This window comes from Ciona robusta, chromosome 5, assembly GCF_009617815.1.
Source record: "Ciona robusta chromosome 5, ASM961781v2".
Classification (NCBI taxonomy): domain Eukaryota; kingdom Metazoa; phylum Chordata; class Ascidiacea; order Phlebobranchia; family Cionidae; genus Ciona; species Ciona robusta.
Window position 1 is genome coordinate 5,898,179 of NC_143239.1, and position 10,246 is coordinate 5,908,424.

Sequence of the window (10,246 nt, forward strand, 5' to 3'; positions counted from 1 at the left end):
TAGATACTGGAGTACTGGTATTAAAGTCAAATTGGAACCAAAAAAACAAAATAAATTATGTTTTATTTTCTGGTGTTAAAATATGCTGGGGTAAAAAGTAAAGATTAAACGTAAAAACATTTTTTAACTCCAATGTAAAGAATTGTTTTTTGATACAGTAATAGTCTATTTAATGTTAGATACTGACAAAACTATTAAACCAAGCCGAAAAGGTAATTCTACTTAACCTTTTATTTTAATGTGCTTAGTGTTGATCACAGCCGACGAATTCAGATTCAATCAGTTAATGATTTAGCATATTGCTTATTCAAGTACCATATTTTTAGTCAGACTTTAAATTACACAAGAGTTGAATATTGACATTTTTCTCACCTTTGAAGCCATTACAAAGTCCATGAGCCCGGGTGTTCCATAAAAATCATTATATCCAGGCCTTGCATTTGGTGGTTGTGACAGAAGGTTGAAAGTAATATTACTGCGCTGGTATGGAATTTCATGCTCACTGTGTCAGAATGAAATTAAATTTTAAAGCTATGGTATTAAATTTCTGATTGAGCATATATTAAAGTGACATTCTGCACAGTTTCAATTACAGAAATTTACCACCTGAAATGATATATAAATGTTCCTAAACTATGCAAAATTTAGTAAAAAAACTCTTCTACAAATCAATGGGGCTAGAAAACAACAGTGGTTATAATATGGATGTTGTGTGTTGTACATCTTGTGCTAGTTTATGAATTCCCATATTTGTAACTTTGTGTGCCGAGATATAGAAGTACAAAAATGACTTACGGGGGAAATTGAATACAATTCACATCTGTTGGGCTGTTTAGGGGTTGGTTGTTTTCGTATCGGAACCTTATGCGACAATCGTCGGCAAAATGACCCCACAATTGCATGTCACCGTCCGTATCGTTCGAAAACCTGCTGATGGTGATTCCTTTGGGTTGGGGGCTGTAGAACTGAAGGACTATGTAGAAAATCTGAAGAATAGGAAAAATTCCTTTTACTTTTAAACAAAAAAACAGGATTTCAATTTCTGTAAAGTTCCAACTATTTTTAATTTCTGATATTTCTGGAAATCGTTAAATAAAAAATGTAAAATATGTAAAATTATTTCTAAAACAATTAAGCAATTTTCACCTCGTACTCCCCATTCTCAAGGTTGATATTGATGGTCAAACCACCAGGCATGTAGATTCCCAATGAAGATATCCAGGTGGTGGATGAATCATCATCATTGATGTAAGCAAGTGGATGAGCATCAGGATCCACACGGAGGCGCCGTTGAGGTGAGGTATCGGGGACTCCATTAGGAATGCAGTATCTGAAAAAATGTTACTTCCATAAATAAATAAATGTAACTTGCTCTTGTGTGGCTGGGTTACGCCATACGTAAAAACACAGGTGTTTCGTTTCACACAACTCATGCCCATTTGCAAGTTATCATGTATGTAACTTATTTATCCTTGCGTGGCGGTGTAACAACAGTTGGTATAACATGGATGTAATGTTTCATACACTTCATGCTTGCTTAAAAGTTACCACATATGTAACTTTTTGTGTAGTTGTTTATTCCGTATGACCGACAATTTAGATCAAAAATGATTAACACAAAAGCTTTATGCTTTAGCATGTTTTATATATATTCTCTAAAACAGAATAAGTTTGAAGAAACATAATTAATGAAATAAGCAAGTTATATACTACATTTAAATCACCCAATAGTCTGTAAGTTTACCTTTGTTCCAATGGATGTACTCGTGGAAAACCTTCGGGGCAAAGACAGTTTGGTAGAATATTAACTTCAGGAAAAACACCGGTCGCTATTTCTTCAATCTCGCTGTTGGTTAGCGCTCGGTCGTACCAACGAAAATCTTGCATTCTTCCAACGTATTGCCCAGTAGCTATGAAGTTTATTTCTCAATGTTAATATATTTGTTGTATATAACGTTTCAATTAGTGCACCACTTGCACACAGAATAAAACGCAGCACATAAAAATGAATTCAATACATGAGCAATAGGTTAAAAACAACGAACGTAAGAGTAACAGATCCATGATGGGTAAACAAGAAAACCTACACAAAAAAAGAACAACAAAAGTACAACCATTGGTACAGAAACATGCACCTAAGAATGTTGATTGTATATATGAAAAACTGCGTTTGAAGGTGCACAGATTATACTGGCCCAATCACCCACCAAATGACAATTAATTTAATGAACTTTGCGTACAGTGAACACCAATGAAGCATGGCAGACACCAATGACACCAAAACTTACTGTTGGACCATGTAGGCAGGTCTGACTGGATCCCTAATGCTACAAACGATGTAGAATTCCACTCTAGGTAGGTGGGTTAATAAAAATAATGTAAAAAATAAGTCATTGGAATTACTTGATTTGTTATATTAAGGGGAAATGGTAATAAAATGTTATACATTTTTCGTATAAAGAGCAATACCAATTTATATTTGCTCGCTGTTGCTGTTATGTTTGTGTGCACAGATTATGCACACCATACAAATTAATTTAAGCAATATTTTCCTAGAAAGTTACATACGTGGTAACTCGTAAGCGGGCACAAGGTGCATGGAACAGAACACTCGTGTTGTAACGACTGTCGTTGCCCAGCCGCGGGACGATAAATACGTTTATAATCTTTTTTGAAAATTAAAGTTTTAATTTTAAATTGATTGAACAAATAAGCAACATTCATTTAATCTTTTTAAATGATTTAGAAAGTTATAGTTTTAAAATCGATGAAAACATTTACCTCTAACTCTTTGCCCGACTCTTATTATCGGCTGGTTGTTGATATCGGTCATTCGACTCTCTAGTACGCTGGTAGCAAATGGAGTGCCGTCAGTTTCCACCCCGTTAATGAACACGCTGATAGCTGTACCGTACACTTGTATGGCCAGATGCTGCCAGTTATCAGATGGAAAATTCACTGGAATCATTTTGTACTGCGGCCGCCCGTCGACAGCTCTATACTGCAACACGATGGAAAAAGATCCGACAAGAACGAGAAATACGACCTGCTTGTGGCGGCCTGGACCAGCGATCTTTTCAAGAATTACTCTGAAAAAATGACCAAATAGTACATCAGTCTGTTACGAATCAAAATAAACAGAAACTGTACGTTTGTCCCTGTTCGGGATGCCCCTTCAACGGAACAGTATTAAAATATATCGTAAGGGTGGGGGGAGGATGGGACACATTTTCTTTCGTTTTTCTCGTCCAATTTAATAGTGAACAAATAAATTTTAGGAAATATGAAACCAATATCTCGTGTTCCCTACCCTATTTTTATAGATGCAAATTACATGTCACGTGTTATAAAGGATTGGGAAAGATGAGACAGATTGTGATATGATGGGGGAAGATGGGAAACCTTTTCATTCCATTTTTTTGTCTCATTTGGCAGCAAACGAATTATAACACTATATCCTTACATCTTCCGTAGACCGGTGTTGGTAGTTTAAAACACGATCAGAATATTTGGATATTAAGTGCTCAAGCTGACCCATTTTACCCTACAGCACTATATTAATAAAAACGAGAACGCGCGAAAATTTGTCAAACTAATACGCTAATAGCAAAGAAATAAACTTGGTTCTTACCCCGCATTTCCTCTTCTTTGTTTCAACCACACAGCCATGGTAAAGTGACCGCGACGCCCCATCCTTGGGACACCACTCGGAATAAATCTACAAGCTCGATCGTTCAGGAAAACGTAAGAGGCGCTTCCCCTCCGAGGCATGTCAGCAAAGTCTGGCGTTACACAGGTCCCAGCGTCGCCTTCTAGCAGTTTTAAAAACCTGTAAGTTTGAAAGAGTGGAGACATGAAGATAACATGTATACTATGTTACTTCTGCTACCCGGCATAATGTAAATAATCTCATCTGGTATGGAACGTAATATATTTTCGACGTTTCGTAAATAAAATTTTATACCAGATAAGCTACTAAAAGAATATTTAAAAGCACTAACGTTCAAAATTACCGAAATAAAATCAGACAGACTGAAAGTGATGGTAAAATTATAACGTTACGAGAGGCAAAAACAGAAAAAGTGTTTACAATTGAACGCAACACCTAAACCTAAATATTCGGTTACTTCTGCTACCGGACATAATGTAGATATTCGTTGTGTTGCTCATCTGGTATAATACCAGGTGTTCCGGTAAATGATCACACCAAGAGCTAAGAGATTAGTAACACCTAAAGTAAGTATTTACCTCGGAGCTGCATCGTTCTCACGGTCTCTCCCAGGGCAACCCTGGTTACAGATTTTAATGTTACAAGCATTTTCCCTCAAGCCCTCTTCGCTGTCCACAGGCGCACAAAAGTCTGCCCGACCGTTCATACCGCAAGTAGCAGAAGGCGGAGTCGTCGAGATCGGTTTAAATTTTGCCACATCTTCGAGAGGCGGGTTAGTCCCGATTCTGCCGCCCAACTGAGCCGGAATGATGCGGAATAAACTGGCTATTGCCAGAAGCGCGAGCATAAGTCGCGTCATGTTGGTGTTCCCTTTCTTACAATTACCACAGCAGATGGAACTAGGTTTGCGTAAAAAAATCTATGCAAAAAATATGGTCTTTTAACGGAAAATCTGGTATAAAACGTACTATAGTGTAATTTAGACGTTTTGCTATCCGGCAAAAAGTGTTCTCTAATGAAGTCTTGCCAGATGGCAGACCAAACGTCGAAAATATATACCACGTTTTATACCAGATGAGTCTATACATACTTTACTATTGGAATATCTAACATAGTCTTTGATCTAGTAAGTCGTAAGTCGCTCGACTGTCATTAAACAAAAACAATTTTGATTTTCGCCTGTTTACTTATACATATACAATGCTGTGGGGTAAGATGGATACCAAATATAAATCCCACATTTCCTAATCGTGATATTAAAATTAACGACACTATTTTATAGAGGATAACATTATATATTTCTGTAATTTTTTTGTTTACTACGAAATTGGACGATAAAAGAAAATGAAACCAAGTACCATTTTACCCCAACCTGTCTAAACTATAACTATTGACACTACGCAAATGTGGATATAGAATTCTTCTACTGAAACTTTACGCTATACCTTCTACTCATATAATATGCATTGGCATCTGCTCATGACCGTGAATTATTCATATCATTCTTATCACAACATCTCGCATCGTGAGTCGCTTAATTCTCACTAAAAAGAACACCTATGTCTACATATAGGACTTAAAATATAAACAAAATCTGATAGTGTACCAACGTACCAATTTTTAACGTAGTATATAGTAGGGTGGGGGGAGATGGGACACTTTTAGCACTGAATATCCAAATACCCTGATCGTGTTTTAAACAATTAACAACGGGCCATGGGAGTCGTGAGGATATGGTTTTATAATTCTTTGACTATTCTTCGTTTACTGCCATATAGGACGAGAAAATAGAATAAAAAGGTGTCCCATCTTCCCCCACACTACTATATTACTGTGGGGTAAGTTGGGTTACTGTACGAACCTAAACCCCATGTTTCCTGATCGTGTTTTAAACAATTACCAACACTATTACAAAGTAGCAGGGCTACGGTTATATAATTCTGTAATATTCTGTGTTTACTACCAAATGGGAAGACCAATTTTGTTCTATACAGCATTTTAAAAAATCTACAAATAGACTACAGTATTCTGTTTTATACACCTTATGCGCCCTTGCAAGTTACCACGTAGTATTAAGCAATTATAATACCAATAATTATAGTAGGGTGGGAGAAGATGGGACACCTTTTCATTCTATTTTCTCATCTAATTTGGTAGTAAACAAAGAACATTCAAAGAATTATAAAACCGTATCCTCACAACTCCCATAGGCCGTTTTAATTGTTTAAAACACGACCAGGATATGTGGATATTACGTGCCAAAGGTGTCCCATCTTCCCCCACTCTACTATATAAATTTCAAGCAAATATAATACCAACAATTATAATATCGTGTAGTCTTATTATAAAATCTTACTGTTTTAGACCATACACCAACTAAACATCCGTATTTCCACAACAGTAACATCGACTATGAGGTAAATTTGAGGCAATTAGTATATTGATCGATTTAAGTGGCGGGTTTACTCTACATTAAGTGCCCTCCACAGAACTTCGTCATAGAATTTAACATCCAGCCTGAAACATTTAAAACCACTTGGACTTAACGGTTTTCTCCTTAGCTACCCGAATGCGTTACTACTGTCCTGTGTACTCTCGCGGCCAACTGACCGTTCCCCTTGGTGTACCGACCCTGCTTTTTCCTTTCAATTAAACGTAGATATATTTTTAACTATGTTAAATTCGGTCAAACTATGATCAAGGCCAAATGCATTTTTTTCGGGACAGAAATACTATAATATTCTAGAATATTTCTCTCTTTGAGACTACCAAATGGCTTCATTGCGCATGCGCGATGTGGTAAACATTGGAATGGATAAAAGCAACCGAATCAGACTCTCGTCACTCTAGCGCCATCTACCAGACGCAGAATTTCACACTTTTGTGCTTTTATTGCGGAGTACATCACATGCACAACAGTGAACATTGATCATAAATACTAATACACAGTCAGGTATTACATTGGTTAAATACTTGGTTTCACATTTTGGCAACTCCAAATATTTTGAATTTAAAGGGTATAACTAACAGTATAACTCCAGTGAAACAGGGTTTCTAACCAACACCTTTGCACTTTGTTATGGCATGTATGTTTTTTGCATGTGTGCTACAAAAATTAACAATTTCACTTTTAAACAGTTTACATAATTGAGTTATGCACAAAAGTCGGCAAAATTGAGTTCTGGCTAAGAAGTTGCAAAAAAAAGCCCACACGTGAAAATACAAAATAGTCCAAACAATGAAAATAGGGGAGAAAAGAGTTATAACATAACGATACTAGATATATAGTCCAGTTGTTATGGACCTTTGTTTTGGCATGTGTATAACATAACAATACTGGGTTGTTATGGCATCTGTGTCACAAGTTTAACTCACTTTAAAATAGTTTACATAATTAAGTTAAAGACAAAGAGTCTGCAAAATAGACAAAAAGTTGCAAAAAAGACAAGTGAATAAAAAAATAGTTCGAAAAAGTCAAAATATTATAGAAACTAGTTATAAACGAGGATACTAGGTTGATAGTCGAGTTGTTATGGCATCTGTGTCACAAGTTTAACTCACTTTTAAACAGTTTACATAATACAATTCAGTTATAGACAAAAAGTTGCAAAAAAAATGCGAGAATACAAAATAGTTCGGAAATTAAAAATAGAATAGCAACGAGTTATAACATAACGATACTAGGTCGATAGTCGAGTTGTAAAGGTGGTTTCCTTGCCCTCCACCTTGTAACGAGGATAAACATGAGCGTGTGATCCTTCCCAAGGATCTCATCATTGCACAAAATGTCAAGCTGAAAAAATTTATAAAAGTATCAGGTTTAATAAAAATAGTACAGTGGGGGAAGATGGGGCACCTGTTTCGTCTAATTTGATAGTAAACAAAGAACATTTAATGAATTATAAAACCTTATCCCCACAACTCCCATAGACCGTTGTTAATTGTTTAAAACACAATCAGGATATTTGGATATTATATGCTATCTTCCCCCATGCCAAAATACTATATGTGTTAGTATTTTTAAATTTTTTACTGGAAACTCCCAAGTGAAATGAATTGCCTACTATTTAGTGTTTACTATTTAGTTATTTTTTTAGTTTTATTTTTGGTGCCACTTTTTACCACAAATTTAGCTGGTATATTTTTACATTTTGTCGGCCAACTGAATTTCTGTCCACTATTACATAAGTATCTACTGACTAAGTTTTAGTCCGGCGACCAAAAAACAAAATCTAATTTAGACCGCGACACGGCGGCAAGTTTAGTGGATAGAAGAGAACACCGCCTTCGTACAGCAAATACCCAACTTTACTTGGTATAAATACCTCTGAGTGTTGGTGTATTCCAAGTCCAAGATTTTTGGCGAGAAATTTCTTTAAAATTTTGATCGTTGCATGTATGGAGCATTGTAGGAAAGGACGCTTAAGGTGTTTAAGGGAACATGAAGTACTTCGTAGAAAAATATTCACTTGTTCGTCGTATCTGTAATAGAACGGGATACAAAAAGAATAATATATACAATATCATAAAATTAAAAAAATGGAATATTTATTAAAACGAAAAAGTGGGCGAAATTTATAGCAGAACTTAAATATACATACACATTTATTACAGCCCAAATCCTAGGAGATCTCACCCACAAAGAATAGAATAAGCAATGTAAATAATGCTTAACATTTCCCACAAGCCTAATTTGTTTAGCACCAAATAACTGTTTACTAGTTCCAAAAATTATATATATATATATGAACTAAATAGCCATATATATTCCATAGGTAATGTGGTATTACGTATAATTTCTAAACATACCTATGATAACTCTGTTGTTTCCCGTCATCCATCAGAGTTGTGTCTTTCATAACAGTGGGATTGGACATATGAATATCAAATGGAATTGGAAGATTATTTTTATGACAGAACTGAATACGCCGTGACCACTCAGCTGGAAAAAAGTTATTTTATCAAGAAGCTAGAACTATGGAAATAATTAGACAAAAAATTATCAATTGAAAATAGCAAATTACAAATTAACAATTCACATATTTAGTACCATGCTAAAATAAAAATATAATGCTGTTTTTGAAACCGAGATATAATAATAGTAATATTAAATTTTATATATAGTGACAAAAGATATAGTGACAAAATTTTAGGATATAGTGACAAAACAACAGTTGTTTTGACTGTTTAAAATAAAACTTACACTGTTTTAACTTGGGCACTAGTTTCTCCACAATATCTTGCATGGTCCGATCGTATGCTAGATACTGTAGTGGGTAACTATGATGGATCACTGCTTCACACTTCGGACATTCATTTCTTCCGTCTTCCACGTGCGATACGATGCAACTTTTGCAAACTGGGGCGAAATAAAACATCTCAAGACAGCTTGTTAAAAGGGTAATTGTACAGCTAGTAATTGGTGCTTAGACCAAAATAAAGGCAATTTAAGGGGACGTGTTAAACGTGTAATTCTACAGCATATTGATTGCATTGTTGAATAAAACCATGGGTGCTAGTGAAGAATTCTACCCCCACGTTATCTGCTAACTACTAACCCATATAACCAAATCCCCTAATTACCAACCTTTAACAATTATCACCATCATAATCAGAGGGTACTGAAGGATTCTTCACTATAACCAATTCTAAAGCATTAAAGTTATAATTCTAGACAATTATACTTATATACACAAATAAAAACATAGGTGCTAGCGAAGAATCTTTTTAACCCTCAGTCATACCCTCAACAAATTGCCTAATCTGCCCCGGGTTTTTCACTGGTATAACATGTAGTTAAAAATCAATATATTGTGTTACTAGTGTACTTACAGGTATGTAGACATTCTGTTATCGTCGTAGCATCGATAAGGTAACCGTGGCAAAGGTAACACGTTATGTGTTCATTCAGATTACGGAGACGAATTTTTCTGTCCATCTGAACGTCGGTAGACGCACCTATAATGTATAATTACAGTCTTAAAAAGGTTTGCAGGGGCACTACACTGCTACGAACACGTAACAGACAAAATCAAACCAATTGTATAATAAAGTTATAGCAGATATATATTTTGCCTAAATGGCAAAGTCAGTCATGTACAGAATGTTGGCAAATCAGCATTAATTTATTCCCGTAAACTCACCTTTTACTTGCCTTGTAGTTCGCATTGCCATTGCGTGTACTCATTCATTGACAAAAGTAAAAAATGATAAAAATTTAAAGCCCAGGCTAAACTACTCAAGCGTACGAACGAAGACATTCCTTTTGTGTCAACGATAGGGGACAGAAAATGCTTGTCAGATGTACAGCTTTGTAGTTTTACTACAAGCAGAAACATGTACACGATTCATGTAAAACAACATTAGTTTATAATAGGAAAATCCGACTGCCTACTTTAACGTTTAATCATAGCAAGTTTTTTCTCTCTCTAGCATAGGGCGCGTGTTCTTTTTCTAGCATAGGGCGCGTGTTAGAGAACACAAGCTGCAATCATATATAAAACATAACAGGACAAGAGATCACACAGATCTAATGCATGAGCACGGTATAAACTAATTAGCATAGTATTAATTACC

The 10,246-nt window shown here is 35.5% G+C and overlaps 2 protein-coding genes across 3 annotated transcripts in view; both read right to left on the reverse strand.

Annotated features, from left to right (window-relative positions):
- The window catches only part of LOC149735978 (usherin-like), a 41,062-nt gene extending 36,488 nt beyond the window's left edge, over window positions 1-4,574 (reverse strand). Inside the window, exons 1-8 of one of the 2 annotated variants that reach the window (XM_089879122.1) lie at window positions 4,249-4,574; window positions 3,632-3,829; window positions 2,782-3,089; window positions 2,289-2,351; window positions 1,745-1,910; window positions 1,147-1,330; window positions 796-986; window positions 373-502 (exon numbers count right to left, since the gene is read on the reverse strand). In XM_089879122.1, the coding sequence (XP_089735248.1) occupies window positions 373-502; window positions 796-986; window positions 1,147-1,330; window positions 1,745-1,910; window positions 2,289-2,351; window positions 2,782-3,089; window positions 3,632-3,829; window positions 4,249-4,529 (1,521 nt within the window). In that variant the 5' untranslated portion in view covers window positions 4,530-4,574. The remainder of the gene's footprint in view (window positions 1-372; window positions 503-795; window positions 987-1,146; window positions 1,331-1,744; window positions 1,911-2,288; window positions 2,352-2,781; window positions 3,090-3,631; window positions 3,830-4,248) is intronic. The other variant, XM_089879123.1, reaches the window with a different exon arrangement.
- Window positions 4,575-6,541: 1,967 nt separating this feature from the next.
- LOC149735979 (polycomb group RING finger protein 3-like) lies at window positions 6,542-10,065 on the reverse strand. Its single transcript, XM_089877759.1, has 6 exons — window positions 9,814-10,065; window positions 9,503-9,628; window positions 8,874-9,029; window positions 8,480-8,612; window positions 7,996-8,152; window positions 6,542-7,463 (listed from the first exon to the last, which is right to left on the reverse strand). The coding sequence occupies exons 1-6, from the start codon at window positions 9,842-9,844 to the stop codon at window positions 7,335-7,337; spliced, it is 732 nt and encodes a 243-aa protein (XP_089733885.1). The 5' UTR covers window positions 9,845-10,065; the 3' UTR covers window positions 6,542-7,334.
- Window positions 10,066-10,246: the final 181 nt, after the last annotated feature.

What these genes read in the sequence shown, in the direction of transcription:
- LOC149735979 (XM_089877759.1), bottom strand. Translation starts at nt 9,844, where the DNA reads ATGGCAATGCGAACTACAAGGCAAGTAAAAG. An exon ending in AAACAACAGAGTTATCATAG is followed by an intron (nt 8,153 to 8,479) that starts GTATGTTTAGAA and finishes GTTCTATTACAG; the next exon opens with ATACGACGAACAAGTGAATA. An exon ending in GAATACACCAACACTCAGAG is followed by an intron (nt 7,464 to 7,995) that starts GTATTTATACCA and finishes AAATTTTTTCAG; the next exon opens with CTTGACATTTTGTGCAATGA.